General features: G+C 45.5%; 1 protein-coding gene across 1 annotated transcript in view; it reads left to right on the forward strand.

Moving 5' to 3' along the window:
• CHSY1 (chondroitin sulfate synthase 1) overlaps nt 1-21,652 on the forward strand; it is a 93,406-nt gene that overhangs the window by 11,530 nt on the left and 60,224 nt on the right. Inside the window, exon 2 of the mRNA XM_083586431.1 lies at nt 1,963-2,458. Within this exon, the coding sequence (XP_083442557.1) occupies nt 1,963-2,458 (496 nt within the window). The remainder of the gene's footprint in view (nt 1-1,962; nt 2,459-21,652) is intronic.

Consider the following 21,652-nt stretch of genomic DNA (forward strand, 5'->3'; position numbering starts at 1 on the left):
CAGATCAGTTTATTGTCTAAAACGATTGGTGAGCCCCCAGTATAAAATAGGAAGAACACGTTTAAAGAGTGCTTTATTTTTGCACCTCTTGAGTGTTTTCAGGTCAGATTCTGAACACCGATAATGTCTGGAACAAAGCTGTCTAACATAACTAAAAATGTTCTACCTTTGTGCAGGGAAGGAAGAAAAGGTGACAGCTATAAAACTATCTGGTTACTGAGCAGAGACTTCCCCCCCTCATCTCTTCCTGCCAAAAGCACACTTCTTGTAGGTAGAAATTATAGGTGGAAATTTGAGAAGAGAACATTGGGTAGTCTAGACTTCATGGTCTTTGAAAGCCTGGAGCAGACACTGAATGTGTATGTTGGCCATAATTGTCCCTTGGGTGGCTCTTGTTTTTTGGGTCTGACTTGAGAGAGACCTGCAACAGAAACCTTGCATTACAGTGGCGACGGCAGTCTATGTTAAGTCACATTCTTCACACCATACATTTAAAGCACCATGATGTCGCTTTCAACAGTCATGGCTTCCCCTAAAAAAAATCCTGAGAGTTGCAGTTTGTAAGGGTGCTGAGAGTTGATAGGGCACAGCTACTGCCAGAAGTACAATTCCCAGAGTTTCCTGGGAAGAGGGATTGATTGTTAAACCACTTTGGGAACAATGTATGGTTTTGAGTGTGGCCTTGCTGCCCAGATTAGCTTGGTTCTGCCGTAATGCACTGTTGAGGGATTCTGAACAGATTTGCAGTGTGCCCAATCATTATTGCTTGTGACTGTTAAAATTATAGAATCTCATACTGAAATACATACCTGGTTGATTCAGACAAACACCAAGACAGTCTCTCCCGACTTGGTGCTCGCCAGATGTTTCGGCACCACAGCTCTTCATCAGCCTCAGCTGCCACGACTCACAAGCCTCTTAGAATGTCAACACACACGTAGATGAGGATGTCCTCCTAGACATTATGTGCTTGAACCTCCATAAAGCATTCAACAAACTCCCTTGCAAAAGGTCCTTGACTAAACCTTACATTCATGGGCTGAGCGTACACTGTCAGGAAGGGGCCTTAGGTTTGAGCCCCAGCCTCATCAGGTAGGGATGGGAATGTCCAAGGACTATGGCTCTGACTCTATATAAGACTGCTTCCTACGTTCATTCAAAGAATGACAAAATGTGAATTCATATGGGCCAGAAAGTGCTTGGTCTAAAGACTCTGGATTGTTTGTACCTGAAATTATCGGCTTATGGTCATGGGTGCATGTTCAAATGCCTAGGTTTCAGTCCTTTGGTCAAAAGAAGTGATTTGGGTTAATTTCTTAGATGGCTGCAGGACAAGTACTTCACCCCATCTGTCTTATCAGACAAACCCTCTTACTGTTCAGCAGGATCCGACCTCAGGTCAGCAGGTAGGAAGCTTTAGAAATGAGATATAGATGAGATGCGATTTTGGTCACAATAAGCACAGCTCTACAGCCAGGGCAGAGGGCTCTTATCAATACAGTGAGTTAGACCCATTGGTCTAGCTAGCTTGGCTACACTGACTGGCAGCAGCTCTCCAGGGGTTCAGATGGAGTTCGCCCTCAGCCCTACCTGGAGATGTCAGGAATCAAACGTGGGACCTTCTGCCTGCAAAGCAAATGCTCATCCACTGAGCTGGGGGCATTAAAGATCATGTGCCAATCAAAACACAGGCGAAGCCTCTTTGGTCATTACCAGACCCCACCTGTCCAGTGCTTAGAGCAGCAGAGCATCTGCTTTCTCCCCAAGATCTTCAGGTAGGACTGGGAATATCCCCTGCCTGAACCCCTGCAGGGCATCAACCTGTCAGTCTGTGTAATGCTGAGCTAGGTGGACCAATGGTTTGACTCAGTAGAAGGCAGCATCCTATGTTCCTATACTCTCCACAAATATGCACAAACAGAGCGGTTTTGCGTAACTGGTTTTTGGTCTTCTACTCTGCAGAACGTGGTCCAGCACCATCCCTGGCAAGGTTGAGTTCTTCTCCAGCGAGGGCTCAGACACCTCTCTCCCCATCCCCATCGTGCCGCTGCCTGGTGTGGATGACTCTTACCCGCCCCAGAAGAAGTCCTTCATGATGCTCAAGTACATGCATGACCACTATTTGGACCAGTACGAATGGTTCATGCGGGCCGACGACGATGTTTACGTCAAGGGGGACAAGCTGGAGAACTTCCTTCGGAGCTTGAACAGCAGCGAGCCCCTCTTCCTTGGGCAGACGGGTCTGGGCACCACGGAAGAAATGGGGAAGCTGGCCTTGGAGCCCGGGGAGAACTTCTGCATGGGGGGCCCAGGCGTCATCATGAGCCGGGAAGTCCTGCGGAGGATGGTCCCTCATATCGGGGAGTGCCTTCGAGAGATGTACACGACCCACGAGGATGTGGAGATTGGGAGATGCGTGCGGAGATTTGCAGGAGTGCAGTGCGTCTGGTCTTACGAGGTATGTAGCTGGTATGGTCCAGGGTAGCGGTGTGTGGGAGGAGGGGAGTGTTGAAGACTTCTTGCTATTTCTGCAGCAGGGTCCCTTTCTCCAGTATCCCAGAGTCTCTCAATCAGCATGGAAGGTGGGAGCATTTTGGCCACTGTGTGCTCCAAAGCTAAGCATTTAGGCACTGAAAACACAAGTTTCAAGAGAATGGTTTGCAAGTTCCATTGGACACCATTCTCTTGAAACTTGTCCTTTCGGTGCTCCTGAAATTTATGTTTTCAGTGCTTACATATAAAGGGACTTCATGGAAAACACAACTTAAGTCGCTCAGAAAGAAGACATTGGAACACTCCAAATTATTTGTCCATGGAGATCAGCATTGATGATTCTAGTGCCTCCTAATTAATTAATTAATTAATTAATTAATTAATTAATTAATTCTATGTTGTTGTATAATCTTAGAAGGGCTGTTGCTGTAGCCATTATGAAGGAACCCTGAAATTCTGAATCTACCACTACACTAGTGCTGATGGGGAGAGCTTTAAATGTTTTTTAATACTTCTTTTTTAACTCATATTAATGAAGAACTGTTGTGCTTTGAGAAAAATGCAAATTTAGGTGACATATCTGTCTGGAAATCTCTCTTGCTGTGTGTGTGTTCTCCCCCCTCCCCTGAGCAACCCACAGCATATGGACTGAAAACTAGTATTCCTCAAATTGTGTGCGATCGTTGGAGGCCTTCCAGGAAATCTGCTTTCAGATCTAATGGTTTTGATTTTGAGGAATTTCGGTTAAATTTTAATCTAGGCAAATATTCATCTCTGCATTGTGTGGCGGGGTGGGGTGGGGGGCGGATGAGAAAATTTTGGCGTTCAGTACCTTTGATACATTTTGATTATGTTTGGTTTATAGGGACTGGGTTCAGGCAAAAGTTCATTGCAGTTCAGTAAGTCCCTAGCTTGCCTTAAGCTCTTTAGCACTGAGGCAAAGCCCAGAGGATAACTGAAGGAGAAAATGTGGTTTTCCTTTCTTCTCTTATGGACATCTTGCTGAAGACAGCAACTTGGCGAACTACCTCCCAAACTCAGGATGTGCGTGCGAGAAATCTTAAATTGAGATAGGAAGTTAAAGGTGTGGAGAATTCCCATTAATAATAATAATAATAATAATAATAATAATAATAATAATAATTTATTATTTGTACCCTGCCCATCTGGCTGGGTTTCCCCAGCCACTCTGGGCGGCTTCCACAGAAACTAAAAATACACTAAAATTACATTAGGCAATACTTCAATGTTTGGCTTATATAGATCTTAAATCTTCAGTGTTGCTTTGTTGTTGTTGTTTAGTCATTTAGTTGTGTCTGACTCTTCGTGACCCCATGGACCAGAGCACACCAGGCATTCCTGTCTTCCACTGCCTCCCGCAGTTTGGTCAAACTCATGCTGGTAGCTTCGAGAACACCATCCAACCATCTCGTCCTCTGTCGTCCCCTTCTCCTTGTACCCTCCATCGTTCCCAACATCAGGGTCTTTTCCAGGGAGTCTTCTCTTCTCATGAGGTGGCCAAAGTATTGGAGCCTCAGCTTCACGATCTGTCCTTCCAGTGAGCACTCAGGGCTGATTTCCTTCAGAATGGATAGGTTTGATCTTCTTGCAGTCCATGGGACTCTCAAGAGTCTCCTCCAGCACCATAATTCAAAAGCATCAATTCTTCTGTAATCAGCCTTCTTTATGGTCCAGCTCTCACTTAGGATAATGATTAACAGAGCCTTCTCCAACCTGGTGCCTTCTAGGTATTTTGGGCTACAACTCCCACCAGCTGTATGATGGGAGTTGTAGTCCAAGATATCTGGAAGACTCCAGGCTTGGGGGAGGCCGTTTTCTTCAGCTCTCTTTTTTATAAGGAAAGGCGGCCAAAAAATAGCATTGTTAGTCATCACTGCCACCATCTTATATGTTTTAATTAGTGCCAGAGGCAGATCTAAATAATCTCTGGCATTTTAAATTTATTCCGAAAGGGAAGCAACCGTTGCTTCTTTGTCAGCCTGTGGTGCAACCTGCGATCTTTTTGCACCATGAAAAAGCCAACCAGTTTGCAAGAGCTTCCTGAATCACCTTGCAGATGGGACTTTAACATGCCCTGCGCCAGTGACACCCATTTCTTCCCCCCACCTCCATTGCATTCCTCTTTCTCCTTTTTATTTTTTAGTGCTGAGCTTGAGGGAAAATACCCTGAAACCCGAAAGCTAGCTTTGGTATGTTTAGTTGACTGGTCTGTATTAGAGAGGTTATTCTGAAACTGTTCACATAAACTCTTACCTTTTCTCCCTGATCTCAGTTCCTGACTGATCAGAATCACTCTGTATTTCATCTTCCTGTTTTCAGACACGGTCTAAGTCACACACTCTTTCTCTCAAGTTTTGAGAACCCAGGTAGTCAACAAGAGGGGAAGGTTAAAACATGTACCTGCAAAATACACTCCTGTAAGAAACCAAACGCGGGTGATGGGACGCGGGTGGCACTGTGGGTAAAATCTCAGTGCCTAGGGCTTGCCGATCACATGGTCGGCGGTTCAAATCCCTGCGGCGGGGTGAGCTCCCGTCTTTCGGTCCCAGCTCCTGCCCACCTAGCAGTTCGAAAGCACCTTTAAGTGCAAGTAGATAAATAGGTACCGCTTTATAGCGGGAAGGTAAACGGCGTTTCTGTGTGCTGCGCTGGTGCTGGCTCGCCAGAGCAGCTTCATCACGCTGGCCACGTGACCTGGAAGTGTCTCCGGACAGCGCTGGCCCCCGGCCTCTTAAGTGAGATGGGCGCACAACCCCAGAGTCGGACACGACTGGCCTGTACGGGCAGGGGTACCTTTACCTTTAAGAAACCAAACAACCCCCGAGGAAGGAATTCAGTGGTCAAGCATCTGCCTTGCATGCAGGAGGTCCAAAGTATGACACCTGTGCCTCCAGGCAGAGCTGAGAGAGAGAGATTTTGTTTAAAATCTTGGGAAGCTGCTGCCAGTCAGTGTAGACTACTGAACTAGATGGATCAAGTTCCCTGTTTGAGCACCTGACTCACCACTGAGAGCTGAACAAGAAAATGAATGGGCTGTCACCATCCACCTATTTGCATTACCCATTTTTAAGGCAGGGGTTTGGAGAGTTGGGATTACTTTATCAGTAAAAAGGGCACAGAAACATCCTCCCATGTGACCCCTATGAGAGCCAGTGTGGTGTAGTGGTTAAGAGTGGTAGTCTCGTAATCTGGGGGACCGTGTTTGTGTCTCCGCTCCTCCACCTGCAGCTGCTGGGTGACCTTGGGCAAGTCACACTTCTTTGAAGTCTCTCAGCCCCACTCACCTCACAGAGTGTTCGTTGTGGGGGAGGAAGGGAAAGGAGAATGTTAGCCGCTTTGAGACTCCTTCGGGTAGTGATAAAGCGGGATATCAAATCCAACCTCTTCTACTCTTCTTCTTTTTCCCTAGTCCATTGCTCAAAACACTTTCCTCTTTTTGACTCTGGAAGTAAACTGAGATGATAGAATAGTGTTTGCTGTTCTCTAAGAGTAGAGGAGATATATTTTGATTTAGTTTTCTTTCATTTGTATGCCGCTTTCCCACAGTGAGCCATGTCCAAAATAGCTTGCAAGAAACAAAATGCAGAACTTTGAGGGTGTGTGCACGCGCAGTAGAGAAAAACCAGTTTGCAAAACGTACCAATACATACATAGAGGACGAAACTATGGAACTCACTGCCACAGAAGGCAGTGATGGCCACCAACTTGAATGGCTTTAAAAGAGGGTCGGGCAGATTCCTGGAGGGTAAGTCTATCAGTGACTACTAGTCATGGTGGTTATGCTCTGCCTCCACTTTGAGAGGCAGCAGTGCTTCTAAGTAGCAGTTGCAGGGGACCACAGGAAGGGAGAGCGTTCTTGCACACAGTAACTGCTTGAGGGTTTCCCATGGGCATCTGGCAGGCCTCTTTGAGAAACAGGATGCTGGACTGGCTGGACCATTGGTCTGATGCAGCGGGGCTCTTCTTATAGTCTTAAAAGTAAAGGTAAAGGGACAACTGGCCATTAGGCCCAGTCGTGACCGACTCTGGGGTTGCGGCGCTCATCTCGCTTTATTGGCCGAGGGAGCCGGCGTACAGCATGTGGCCAACATGACTAAGCTGCTTCTGGAGAACCAGAGCAGCGCACGAAAATGCCCCGCCGGAGCGGTACCTATTTATCTACTTGCACTTTGATGTGCTTTCAAACTGCTAGGTTGGCAGGAGCAGGGACCGAGCAACAGGAGCTCACCCCCGTCGCGGGGATTCGAACCACTGACCTTCTGATTGGCAAGTCCTAGGCTCTGTGGTTTAACCCACAGCACCACCCGCGTCCCTTTCTTAGAGTCTTACAGATCAGCTATTTAGCAAAGGCAGAATAAATTCAATATTACGAAAAGTAAAACCATCTAGACACAAATATATAAGTACAGAGAAAAGAGAAAGCTAATGTGCAGTAAACTTCCAGTTTGCTGAAAGAGCTTCAGCAGACTGGTTTAAATAGATTTCAGAAGGGAGGAGGTCTTCATTACCAGGTTGGATGATTTAACAGCTGGCTCCAGAGGAGGCCGACAGCTGCAAAAGGGAAATGCTTGGTGGAGGCGGGGAGAGACTGATGGCAAGTCCTCTTCCTTGGCCTCCCAGAAGTTCCATTTGCTTGTGGCAGTCCACATTTCATTTACTGTTAAGCTACAATGCACACACCCCATTCTATATGTGCATGACGTGTATTTTATATATATCAGACATGTTCAGCCTGTCGACCGCGATCGACAGGTAGATCGCCGAGGTGTTGCAGGTCAATCGTGCGATTGAAGAAATTGATCTCCTGTGCGCTCCTGATCAGTCGCTCCATCCCCTGCCCCCGGCGCTATGTCCCAATTCCGCTGCCGCCGTGAAAGCTTGTATTCCCTCCCTTAGTGTAGTGTTGTTGTAGAGTTTTTATGCACCCCCAGAAAAAAATAGCTCAACAACTCTGGGCAATGACAATGGGTAGATCACTGCCAGTTTTATTATACTGGGAGTAGATCGCAGTCTATAGAGAGTTGGACATGCCTGATATATATGAATGAAAAGAGGCCACTTTTGTTTCTCATTTGGTCCTATTGTAGGCTATTTACCAGTATACAGAGGTCAAACCTTGAAAGCCAAGTGAGAATCTACTAAAGGGCGTCTGTAGCCTGCCTTGAACATAATGTGGGTAGATGGCAGCTAAGCGATGGCACAGAAAGGTAATCTCTATGCCTCCGCACGATACTACTTGCCGGCGATTGTGCTCAGCTTTGCCCTGAGAAAGTAGCTTTCTTTCTCTTTCACCAGAGATTATAAAAGGAATTGTGCAGCTGTAATTCTTAAAAAGACAGGGTGTTCTTTATTAGTCTGGCTACGCTACTTTTATATCCTTGTATCTTCCGAATGACCTTCATCGGGTGATAGTAGAGAGGAGGAGACAGGGTAGACATTGCAGCTGCTTTGTATATATGGGGTTGGTGCCTGGGAAGAAGGGGAGGTCAGCTTTCGTGAGAAGATGCACTGTTAATCTGCTTCCAGTTAGTTAGAATGACCTCTCCTAAGGGAATAAGCTGTTGGCTGTTGAAACTGATAGGGCATTGGCGTGCAATGCAGGCGATGGCAAGCTGAATGGGTGGTTGTGTGGGGAAAGGACCTTACGGTGATTTGTCTTGGAAATTTCATTTGTTCTTTTCTTAAGAACTTTATGGCTTGCAGCCAGAAGGCCACCGTAATCTAAAAGCAAAATAAATTGGGCATCCATAAACATAGAAACATAATAAAGTGAAAAGGTATATTATGATGATAACATCACAACCTCCCATTCAAGTTAAAAGCAAATACAATAAATCTTCTCTTTATCAAAGTCAACAACAAAATGTTTTAAACTCAAAAGTACCTCTGACATACTCAGTATCAAAAAAGATGATCAAGAACTTGGGGCACTCCATATGCTGGTCTTGAATTTTCTTTTCTTCTAACAATAGGCATTTCATAGTGTTGTAAAGTCATGGAATACTCTGTGTTCTTGTTTGCAATTTCCCTTTAAAGGAAGGGAGATTCTGGGTCTTTATGAGCAAAGTTTCTTCCTCTTCCCATTGAGTTTTTAAAACTGAAAGTGGGTTTGTTTGTTTGTTCCTGTTTCTGCATCTTGCAAGTCTTAGCAACTTATCCTTGTGAAAATAACACACACACACCAAAGTATTTCTGAAGCTGGAAATGAAAACAAAGGGCTGGTGGGGGGAGCTGCCCAAAATAAACCTCTGTGTGGTTTACAAAGGTGCGAGTGATGGGCAGGCTTCTCTTTTGCACAGAGTATTTTGGGTTCTGGATGGGCACCCCACCGAAAAAAAAAAATAGCTCCTGCTCTTCCTTTACCAAAGTGGAACCTTATGACTTTGATGGAAACTCTTGCGCATAGTGTGTCTCCTGGCAAAACGGCACTAAGGCTGCCAGAAACAATCCCATCCACCGATCCGCAGCCTTCTTTTTTCATCAGTGCAGGCTGCATTAAAACCTGGCTGCTGTCTTGAGGGCTGCAGGAACTATGATTCCCTGGACTGCTGCCCCTGTAGGGCAAACTGCAGGCCAGGGTAAGTTTTTCTAGGACCCATAATTGCTCTCCCCTCCCAGGCCAACCCTTCCCACTCCCAACCCCATGCTCAAAGGCTTTGGGTCAGACTAGAGCTTTCCCCCATACAATTCTTGCCTAGAGCACTGGTTTTCAGGTCTTGTCCTGATCCAAGGTGGGTTGCAACAGGAGCATCCCCACAATACAAATATATATTAAGAATGGGGTCCTCAGATGCATGTCTGTGTCAAACATGAGTCCTGAGTCTGAATAGATTGAAGATATGTGGCCTAGAGGTTCCTGGTTCTCATTCCAGAGTTATCTTAGACCCAGCACTGATAGGTTGTTCTCTGTGTGCTCTAGGTAATGCACACAGCTATGGCAAGGTCTGAGCTCAGTGACAGAGCATCTGCATCACATGCAGAATATTTCCGGTTCCATCCCCAACATCTCCACACTGGAGTGGAAGAAATCCTGGCTGTGAACTGGAGAGCTTCTGTCAGTATTGTCTGTAGACAATACTGAGGTCAATGGACCAATAGCCTGACCCAGGGACATAGGACACTTCTTTATACCGTATCCTATGTTTTCCCAATGCGGTTTAGAACATAAGAAGAGCCCTGCTGGATTAGGCCAGTGACCCATCTAGTCCAGCATCTTCTTCTCGCAGTGGCCAACTAACGGGAAGCACACAAGTAGGACCTGAATGCAGCAGCTCTCTTCCCTCCAGCAGTTTCCAGCAGCTGCTATTCAGATGCATACCTCCTCAGACAGTAGAGGTAGACCATAGCCATTAGGGTTTGTGACACAATTCCTATGTGTCATTCCCTTATCCTTTGTTGCGTCCTTTCTTGTGTTGCTGCAGGCTTTTTTTTGCTTACAGTCATGTTCTTGATTGTTGCTGTTATGCAGTTGTGCGGAACCTTTTTTACCCAAAGGACTGCATTTGTCTGTGGGAAACTTCTCAAGGGAAACACACCAGTGGCTAGCAGGTCCAGAGGCAAGAGAACATGGGGCAGATCAGTGGGTGTAGCTCTTACCTTTGTACTGTAGGCTTTTTTTAGAAAAAGGTTTTATTAAGTACAGTGGTACCTTGGGTTACAGACGCTTCAGTTTACAGACGCTTCAGATTACAGACTCTGCTAACCCAGAAATAGTACCTCGGGTTAAGAACTTTGCTTCAGGATGAGAACAGAAATCGTGCTCCGGTGGCGTGGCAGCAGCAGGAGGCCCCATTAGCTAAAGTGGTACCTCAGGTTAAGAACAGTTTCATGTTAAGAACGGACCTCCAGAACGAATTAAGTTCACCCGAGGTACCACTGTAATCAGAATATTTTACGATGAAGCAAAGGCTACATTTGTTTTTATTTAACACACACTATGTACATACAGATAATACACACACAAAACCCACCAGTGGTGCAAATCATTGCTCAGAGGCTTACACAGTACAGTGGTACCTCGGGTTAAGTACTTAATTCGTTCTGGGGGGTCTGTTTTTAATCTGAAACTGTTCTTAACCTGAAGCACCACTTTAGCTAATGGGGCCTCCTGCTGCTGCCGCGCCGCTGCCGCATGATTTCTGTTCTCATCCTGAAGCAAAGTTCTTAACCCGAGGTAATATTTCTGGATTAACGGAGTAACCTGAAGCGTATGTAACCCGAGGTACCACTGTAATGCCTAGCGATAGCAGGAAGTTCTGTTTTGGTATTTGCTTTCCTTCCCCATCCCTAGGTTTGACTGCGCAGATGGGCAATTGCTTTTCAAGACCAACGACCAAGACTATCCATAATTCAGGTTTTCTTCCACAGTGGAAGAAAGGGGGTGGAAAGGAGTTGATAGGCCTCTTTCATTTGTGTAGGTTATGAAGTCATACCGTAAAAGTGTACAAAACAGAAGAAAAAGTTCCACTCCCTTTAACAGAATACAGCTTCAAAAAAAGAGAGACATAGTTAAGGCAAAATAAGGTTTTTTGCAAACATGAAAATAATATTTTTTATTCCATAAGATAAAATGCACACTACAGACAAATGTTAAGAATGCGCTCTTGTGTTTGCTTATAGGCCAAATGCCAACTAAAAGTGAGTGCGCCTCAGATTTCCCAGACTGATTTAACAGTCAGTCCCTCTTCCCAGGGAACTCTGGAAATTGAAGCTCTGTGAAGGAGAATACAGGATCTCCTAACACCTCTTGGCAGGCTTATCGTATTACAGTCCACAGGATTGATACCGCTTCATATGTGTGGTGCAGAAGGGACCTCTGAAAGTGGTGCAGCTTGTGGGACGCATAGCAGTGAGACAGGATTCTTCCTCTTACTGTTGTGATAAGACTATCAGTGGCAGCAGAGCTGCTGCAATAGAGAGTAAGAAAGGAATAAGGAGTGTCTGGCACACCTGCCAGACATGGTGGTGCTTTAGACTAGCAAGCAATGCAAGGTGGGGTTCCTTGTTTGACTGACATTTTGCAAACAAATCTCGTGAGCTCTGCAGCTTCTCAGTTGCCATGCTTAGCCTTAATTGAGCCTTAAAGCAGTCTCCAGCATTTTTAGCAGTAAAAGCTTTTCCGAACCCCCTGATGGTGTGAACTTTCTTGGCAGCCAGCTGGAGCCTCTCAAAATCTTGCCAGGAATCCTGATTGTCTAAAAGGGTAGGGATTATCTCCTTGCCCTGGCTGGGACAAAGTGACCTTTAAAGTTTTTGCTTCCCAAGCCCAGGGATGTGGCACAGAGTACCAGTCTGCCGTACTGCTAATATGGTTTGAGCTTTTGAGGAAGTTTAAATGGCTCGTTGGTTTTGTTTGGAGTGAAACAATGAATTTCTGCTACAGTTGTGTTTTTTTTTAAAAAAAGAAGATTTTCTGTGGCTATTGCCACTTTAAATCATCTTTATTGTCAAGGATTTGCTGTGTGGTTTTAGCAACAATAAAAAGAGAGAGTTTTCTATTGTCCTTTGTGTTGGAGGACTGGATAGCTGTGGCTCTGCCAATCTCATCACAGCTCAATCTTTTCTCATTGAGCAGTGAAGAGTCTTGGAAAAAACTGCCTTTCCCCCCTACGTCCTTGGCAGTAGCTATTTTAAAACTTTTTAAATATTTTAGTAGGCCAGGATATATTGTCTTAAATTGCTTTCAAAATAGCTGGGTGCTGCCCTAGGTAGAGTTGAGGGCCTGTTTAAGTGCTTAGCAGAATCAAGCGATGGGAGAGAGAGAAAAACTCCCCTCCCTGGATTATATCACTCTGGGGTGCAAGAGGGAAGGGGGAATCTTTAAATAGTCATCTATCTATCTTTTGCACATTCAAGACTAGCATAAGAGGGAGTACAATTTGCTTTCAATCAAGCTACACTCACCCTGAATGGGAAAATCTGTGCACGTTCTTATGTGTGTTTTCTTGCAAATCAGGGGTGAGGAACCTGTGGCTCTGCAGATGATGTTGATGGACTCCAGCTCCCTTCAGGCCAAGGCAGCAAGGCTAATAGTCAGGGGTGATGAGATTTGTAGTCCAGCAGGCCACCAGTTCCCCATGCCTATTGTAAACAAATGCTCCTCTTTTTCCTGTTTTCCTCTGTCTGTCAGTGGCCTCTCCTTCGTTACCCTTCGCCCATCCTGTTCGGGGCCATTTTCCAAATTGTGGACTAGGGATGAGCATGTGAGGTTGCCTTATGCTGTGCCCAGATCATTGTTTCCATCTGGCCCTATGATGCCTGCTCTGGCTGGAAGCAGAATTCAAAGCTGAAGGCTTTCCCAACCCTCCTCATCCTGAAATGCCAGGGCTTTGCATGCAAAGCATAACTCACTGCATTACAGTAGCTTTCCAAATGACGTAGAGCAGGTGCTGTGGGGGACCTTTGGCCCTCCAGGTGTTGCTGGACTACAACTCCCATCATCCCTGTCCATTGGCCATGCCGGTTGGGGCTGATGGGAGTTGTAGTTCAGCAATGTCAGGAGAGCCAGTGGTTCTTCATACCTGGCCTAGAGAGCATGCCCTCCCAGTGTTAAGGCTGCTTCCGAAGTCATTTGGTTTCTTGGAAAGATTCCTGCACTAATCTGGTGTGTGTGTGTGTGTGCGCGCGCTGCCTGGCTTAGTTGTACAAATGCTCCAACATTGATTCTGACCCTAGCCGTGCATTCAGGGGGAATGCATGTAGATTCAAAGTGGGACAAGGATTCCTTCCACTCCCACCCACCCCCTCCAAGAACCTTATGCATGCCAACTTTCTGCCCCACTTTGACTTGTTGAGTGTGAATTTCTGAAAGGGCATTTGAAGTGTGTTCGGGTGAGTGTGCTTAGAAGTCTCCCTCCAAGAATCCTGATTATCCAGAGCTTCTGGATGCAGGGAGGTTTCTAAGTGATCAGCTGAAGGCAATTAGAAGATCCCTTTGGACCTTTGCACTCTGTGCAAAGGTTAGAGAGGTGGAATGCACTTGGCATGCACTTGGGAGGAGGGGCTTGCACACCCTCCCCCTCCCCTCTTAAAGCCCATGCATGTTTGCTCCAAACACATGAACAGGGCTTCTGTTAATTAGGCTAGCCTTGTTCCAACCCATGCCAAAGTCCTCTTATCTTTGGAAAATGTTGAAGGAGGGGCACAGCGGCTCTGGGACAACTGGGGAAAGTTTCACTGGTGCTTAACAACAAATTAAAGGTAAAGGTAAAGGTACCCCTGCCCGTTCGGGCCAGTCTTGCCAGACTCTAGGGTTGTGCGCTCATCTCACTCTATAGGCCGGGAGCCAGCGCTGTCCGCAGACACTTCCGGGTCACGTGGCCAGCGTGACAAGCTGCATCTGGTGAGCCAGCGCAGCACACGGAACGCCGTTTACCTTCCCGCTGGTAAGCGGTCCCTATTTATCTACTTGCAACCGGAGGTGTTTTCAAACTGCTAGGTTGGCAGGCGCTGGGACCGAACGACGGGAGCGCGCCCCGCCGCGGGGATTCGAACCGCCGACCATGCGATCGGCAAGTCCTAGGCGCTGAGGTTTTACCCACAGTGCCACCCGCGTCCCAAACAACAAATTAGCAGCTCTTAAATAACAGCTTACGCTTGGACAAGAAACTGGGCCTATAACCTAATAGGGTTGTAATGTTATTTAGATAAGGCCAGCTCTGCTGGCAGTAGTCATATTTATTTATTTTTATTTTTAAATAACGTTATTCTGCCATGCCAGCCAACTCTAATAGTTTTCGTGTGGGCTTCTGTTATTAGCCCCATTGCAGCGGTTTGTGAATGCAGTTGGCAAGTAAGTCAACCCTACAGAGAAAATGGGCTGCGTGTAAAGTCTTGAAGGCTTTTTCTTCTTTTCATATCGATTGCAGTATAATTCTAGAAAAGCAACCCTTGCTTTATTAGCTTTTAACAGGTGCACAGCTCTGAATGTGAATGCAAGAAGTGGCTTTTGGTTTTTATGTGTGTTTTTAAAAATTGCTTCTAATAATAATCTTTGTTCATCCAAGCCCTTCTGTCACAGCGCCTTCCTGAAAGGAACAAGTTTTCTTTGTTGAATAACAGTGAAAGTTTTCCAGAGAGAGAGTGTGTGAGTAACTTAGTATGGGCCTGACCGGCAGGGATATTGCTGTTCTGTGAATAGCACTTCCACACTAATGAAGCATTGCAGCGTTGGGCCGTGATTAATTACTTGGCAACAAGCCCTTGCAAACAAAAAAACAAAAAACAACCTTGAAGCAGACCAAAATGCTTTGGCTGTGTGTATCGCCCTATCAAGTTGGCGTGGAATGTTAACGGGAAAGCATTGCATGAAGCTGCGACTGTTATGTTGACTTCTTGAGAGCATAGTGGTATGCATTTCAATGGCAGCTCCTGTGTGATATTATCAATAATCATAGTAATAGTAATAATAATAAATAATAATTTGTGTACCACACTATACCCCTAGATCTCAGGGCGGTTCACAATATAAAATCACAATATAAAAGAACTCAAAATGCGCTGTTAAAAAGAAAAACAAAGACAATCCAATAATCTCCCCTTCCACAACACATTTTAAAAAGGCATCAGATGTCAATCAGGTAAAAGCCTGGTTAAAGAGGAACGTTTTCGTCTAGCGCCTAAAAATGTGTAATGAAGGCAGCAGTCGAATCTCCCTGAGGAGCGCATTCCACAAATGGGGAGCCACTGCAGAAAAGGCCCGTTCACATGTTGCCACCCTCTGGACCTCTCGCAGAGGAGGCACATGAAGAAGGGCCTCAGAAGATGATCTCAGGGTCCGGGAGGGTTCATATGGCGAGAGGCGGTCCTTGAGGTATTGCGGCCCAGGTTTTAAACTAGGGAGCGGGCAACCTCAAGGGCCAAGTGCGGCCCTCCAAGCCTCTCTTGTCTGGTCAGCAGAATTCTCCCCATGCCACACACCTTAGCCTAGGCTTCTCTTCACACCCTCCTTGAGTGTCTTTGCCTGGCTGGAGAGCATCCTTGACTTCCGATACTGCTTCTTTCTTGCCTGGCTGGAGGATTAAAGAAGGATGTCTAGAAACTAACCCACTGTATAACAAGTAAAAACCTGGATTTATTGTGTAGGGTTTTTTTTTGGGGGGGGGCTATGATTCTGAACATTCTTTTGTATGTCAAAGGTCTATATTATTATAGCCTCTGAAGGGACTTAAAGGAATGGCACATAACATAAAGCTCTCCAACATCGAACAGGAGTACTCAGTTAAGGATTTTGCATAAGTGATATAATTTATGTAAGTGTCACAACATTAATAAAACCAAGCGCTGTCCTTCTGAAGTTCTGTGCCACCACAAAACCTCTCCCTGAAGCTCGGTCTTTCTTCTGGCTGGAGAGGAAATTGCCTCATCTCATTCACCTCAGCTCCACAGCAGGCTTCTCAAAAGGGTTGGCGTTCAGGAAACTGAAACCTGCAGCCCTTCATAACGCAAAGGATATCCACAGGCAATGTGGAACTGGGGGAAATTTCACCACTCATTTTAAAACTTTAAGGGGAAACCTCAGTACTAACCTGCTCTTATGGAAAGGAGACCACAGGCACAACGCCAACTCTTCTGAGGTAAAAAAACACAAAAACCCCATAATGGTGGCCACTCTCTGCCTCAACTCTCCCCCCTGCACATGAGCACTTTTCGCTCTGGGTCTGCCCACTACTGGCATGTGGCCCTCAGAAGATTGCCTGGAAGGGCATGTGGCCCTTGTTTCAAACCACAGACTTAGGTTGTTGGGTCCAGCAGGGTGTGTTGTCAGCTTAATAGTAACATAGGAATCTGCTCAGGTTATTTGGTTGCTGCAGTACTGGCTTCTTTAACTGCCTCTCTAGGGTCTTGGGCAGAGGTCTTCTGCTGGAACCTTTAGTGGAGTTGTTCGTTTATTTATTTAAAGTATTTATTTATTTTTACCTTGCTTTTGTTCAGTGCTTCGCGTCTGTAGAGGAGGCGGGTGAGAATTATATGGACTTGCTGGCTTCTTTCCTCCCATCATCCACTCTCTTAAGAGACTCAAAATGATGCCACTAAACTGGTCTTTCTCTCAGTGTTACTCCTTTCTGTTCTTCTCCATAATGGTTTCCAGTCACTTTCTGTGTTAAAGCTCCTGGTCCCCCCATGTTCCCCTTGTCACCCCAGATTCATCGTGTTTTCCCTTGCTTCTTTCTTTAGATACGCTTCAGATGTTAACATCGGCACCAAAAGTACAGGAAATGCAGCTACCCCTTATTTTTAAATGTTTCTCTGCATGTCTGTCTTGTATGAAATGGATCTTTTGCATCTCTCTGTCAGTGAGGAGGTGTGTCATGCACTCGGTTTGCAGTTTGGAGCTGTGTCACGAGACTGGAAGAACGAGCCAGCTGCACTTCCTGTTTGCACCATAGCCACATCTAAAAGCATGCTTATCACACAGTGTGGCTGGAGGTAAAATGTGCCTTGGAGCACCGTCTCTTTCTATTCACATCCAATCCTCCCAACCTTGTTGCATCTTATATGTGCATCTTATATGTGTTCTAAAAAAGGAGAAGTGGTAGATAGGTTGCTTGGCTCAGTGAGCAAGTCTTTGTAAGTGAGCTTCATTTTCTTTCCAATAGTTCTCTGCTGCAAATGTATTTTTAAATCCAAAAGCCAAGAAAATGGACCCTGCTCAGAAAAAAAAATCATTTTTTTATATAAAATAAATTAAGCCTTGCTCAGTGACCTTCTTATGGCTTATGTAGGCTCAAAGGGGGGAGGAATTCTAGCTTGTGCTGGAACAGTCTGTGAAGCCTGATGCTAAGATGAGCCTGATAGAATCTCCAAACCTCATCCTCTCACATCTGCCCTCTAATCATTTATGAGAAGAGGTAGCCTGAGATCGTATCTCCCCTGGCCAAAAATAACTCTGTAGCATCTCCTGGCTGTATATGCACGGTTTTTTTCAGCTTGAACATCTGTTGAGCGAGAAGAGAAGATGTTCTCCCTACCGCAAAAGAAACAAGTTTTTCTTTTCGGTGTCTGAGACCATAATCCTTTGCTTTGCCATGCAATGGCAGCACAGCAAAGCCTCACCCACACCATAAATTTAAAACACATTTATACCACATTAACAGTCATGGGGAATCCTAGAAACAGTTGTTTGTTAGAGATGCTGGGAACAGTAGCTCTGTGAGTTTTACCACCTTCAGCTGCACTTCCTAGGATTCTGTGGGGGGAGCCACGACTGCTAAAGCGGTGTAAATATCTGGGGTGGATGGGACACAAATGTGGCTTTCCTTCCTTTCCCCCCAGTGCAAAGAAAGATCCAATCCTCCATCCGTATTTGATGTAGTCTTGCGCAAGAGACATTTTATGGGGTTGGGAAGAGAAGAAGCGCATGGCCAGCCAATGAGGTCATAGGAGGATTGGTAGCCCTGTTGGTATTTAAATTTAGTTGCTGGTGGATTTTGAAAGCGTCTCAGGAGCAGTTCAGCTGTTTGAGTCCCATGGAAGGCAGTGATGGACACCAGCTTGGTGGCTTTAAAAGAGGATTAGACAAATTCATGGAGGATAAAGCTATCAATGGTTACTAGCTATGATGGCAATGCTCTACCTCCATAGATGCTGCTTTAGATGGGCCATTGGGCTGATTCCAGCAAGGTCTTCTTATGTTCTTATGAACATGGTGGTTAATAATGGTACCTGCCACAGTGATGGGTAGGGTTGAGTGCCCTCAACTGCACCAGTTTAACTGCACCTCCCAAGCATGAATTGCAGGATTTACTTCCACATGGTAGAAAAGAAAGGGATTTGTACCCAAAAGAAGCACGACTGGATTGGTGGTTTAGTTTGCTCTGTGCTCCCAAGGGTGACTCAGCTATTTGCCCTCTCATCTGCATCACCCCAAGTTCTGTTCTGCTTTCTTGGGTGTGCAAAGTGTGATGGAAATAAAATAGTTCCCTAGGAGCCAACTTTCACATAGATAGTTACAGCTCTCTATGTTTGCATTTATTTCTGTGGTTTTCAAAGAATCTAGTTTCTACCGTGGGGTAGTTCAGTCGGTAGAGCATGAGACCCTGAATCTCAGGGACATGTGTTCTCAGCCCCATGTTGGGCAAAAGATTCCTGCATTGCCAGAACAACAAACCCCATGTGTTGCAAACTTAACACAACAAACAACACAAGCAACACGAAGACCAGTATCCTAGATAGCACTGCAATTCTTATTGCATAATATACATAATTTAGTACAACAAAAACAAAATGTGTACACTTGTAAATTCTCTAATATATTTGAAATCAAATGAACACACGTCTGTCAATCTTTGAAAATCCGTAGAAGTATAATAAGTCTATAGTTGAAACAAAGTAATAGATGCAATTCTGTGGCCTAAGTAGTAAAACTTTTTAGGCGTTTATGGTGCTGAAGTAGTAAGTGAATAATAACGTTAGGACTGTGATCCCAGATAATCTGACTGTTTTGCTGGAATCTTCTTCAGCACAACCCATAGATTAGAAAAATGCACAAGGAGCAGTGGTATGTATATTATGCAATAAGAATTTCAGTGCTATCATCTAGTATACTGGTCTTTGTGTTGTTTGTTGTGTTAAGTTTGCAACACAGGGGTTGGACTAGAGCAGGCATAGGCAAACTCAGCCCTCCAGATGTTTTTGGGACTACAGTTCCCATCATCCCTGACCACTGGTCCTGTTAGCTAGGGTTGATGGGCGTTGTAGTCCCAAAGCATCTGGAGGGCCGAGTTTGCCTATGCCTGGACTAGATCATCCTTGGGGCCCCTTCCAGCTCTTTGATTCTGTGTGATACACAGACACACCTCTTTCTCTATTCTCTGTGCAGATTTGTAAGAGGTGTTATCAGCATTCAAGGACACATTCCAGTCAGCAGATCTAGTAAGAGAAGTGGCCTGTGGAGAGGGAATGTGGCTTGGCAAAAGCTCCAAGAGCCACATAGAAAGACTTGGAGGGCCACATTTTGTCCACGGGGCCTGATGCTCATCACTCCTTGCCTATAGCAAGGGATGGCCCAGATAATTTCATTGATATACTGTACTAGCTCTATACAGGGGCAGATGGTCTTTCAGATACCCCCACCAGCTTTGCCCCAAGGTGGTGGTTACCTTCCACCAAGCAGTTATTGTCCCACGCCTAGCTGTTACGTCCGAACAATGCCCGGAAGACAAAGAGTTAGGTGTTGAATATAGAGCCAAGCAAAGTTGAAGCCAGTGAGCAGAGGAAAAGGAGGAATTCTAGAGGTTAGTGTTAAAAATAAATAAGACAGTTCCCTGATCAACTCTCTGCTTGGGCTATCGAGAGGCATATTTCGCCTGCAGAAATAGCCATGTTCCTCTGGGACTGACACAAAGACTCTTTTGTAGCTGCTCTGCCGCACATCTGTTTTGGCTTCGAACCATTAAAGCGCTGCATTTCCCCCCCCCCCCCCGGAGAATGATTCCGCACCCCCAAGCAGATTATTTTGTAACTTTGTCTTGGTGGGTGTATGTGTATCATATTTCCTACCACCCCCCACTAAACATACACACCTGACAATAAACCCCAGGCCATAATTCAGTTCCCACACTACAGTTTGCAAATAGTTACACAGTGGTCTCGCCATGGGTCCCTCCCCACCTGTATGTTCTGTCGCAGGGCTGATGTGTACACTGTTTGGCACTGTATTTGCTAGACTGGTTTAAAATGGCTCCCCTGGGTTTCCTGGTTTGTGCCTAATAACATTTACACATTTTTACGAAGAAGTGCCAGAGAAGTCCAGCGGTGCTTTGTGGTGTTACTTCTGAAAATGGCCTCAGAAAGTTTGAGGGTTTCTAGGTGAGAGCACCAGAAAGTTCAGGCATTAGTTTATTTTCAGTGATTTCTTTGCGTTAGGCCTCAAGCCTACCGCAGTGGGACTAGAACCTGAAATAATTGTTGCTGTTATTATTACATATATTTCCCAACTTTCCTCCAAGGAGTTCAAGATGTTATAGGCACTCCCCCCTCCATATTCTATTCATACAACAACCCTGTGAGGTAGGCTAGGCTGACAGGCCCAAGGTTGAAGGTGTGTCAGGTGTGGGATCAGTCTCTGTACTGTCACCAAGTTCGCCCCCCCTCCAAAAGTGCCAGAGGTGCTAATGAAACTCATCAAGGCATCCTCTTTTAAGATCTGTAGGCCAGAGAATGGTTTTTGTCTTAGGAAGATGCATTTGAGCAGGGGTCAGCAACCTTTTTCAGCAGGGGGCCGGTCCACTCTCCCTCAGACCTTGTGGGGGGCCGGACTATATTTTGAAAAAAATAATAAAAAATAATGAATTTCTATGCCCCACAAATAACCCAGAGATGCATTTTAAATAAAAGGGCACATTCTACTAATGTAAAAATACACTGATTCCCAGACCATAAGCAGGCCGGATTTAGAAGGCGATTGGGCCGGATCTGGCCCCTGGGCCTTAATTTGCCTACCCATGCATTTGAATGTTTGGCCAAGGCCTCAGAGAACATGGTTCCAATCCTCACCCAACCGCGAAGCACATTGGGTTACCATGGGCTGGTCATTGTCTCTCAGTTTAGCCTAGCTCACAGGGTGGTTGTGAGGAAAGAAAAATAGCAGGACAGACTTTGCCCATTTATCCCAGCATTGTCTAAATCAGATGTGGGCAGTCTATGGCCCTCTGGATATTGTTGAGTTAAAGCTCCCTTTATCCCTACTTCTTGATCTGTTACGTTCTGAGAAACCGAATTCAACCTTTACGGTTCACACACAAAAATGTTAAATGGCTGAGGTAAAGAAGAATCCGAATTCTGTACATGTTGAGGCAAAGGGTGGGCGATAATATGTCCTGTAAAATACAAAGCAAGGCATCCCAGGTCAGTGCGTTTTGTTGTTTAGTTTTCTTCCTGCATTTAGTGTCTAGACTTCATGAGTAGGAGGTTTTTGAAGCTTCAGGATACTGTACAGAGTGACCTTACTTAGAGTGTGGGTGTTGAACCAGAAGGTTTTAAGGAAAGCAAACTTTGATAGTGATTTGGCAGTTGGCAATTCACACAACCATTCATGCATGAGGGAAGCAGGAGGGGAGTGGAAGGCATCTGCTCTGAAGTTTTAAGTTTAGAGCCTTCCCCAACCTGGTGCCCTCCAGATTCTTTGGACTATAACTCA

Source organism: Podarcis filfolensis, assembly GCF_964270895.1.
Source record: "Podarcis filfolensis genome assembly, chromosome: 14".
NCBI classification, from domain to species: domain Eukaryota; kingdom Metazoa; phylum Chordata; class Lepidosauria; order Squamata; family Lacertidae; genus Podarcis; species Podarcis filfolensis.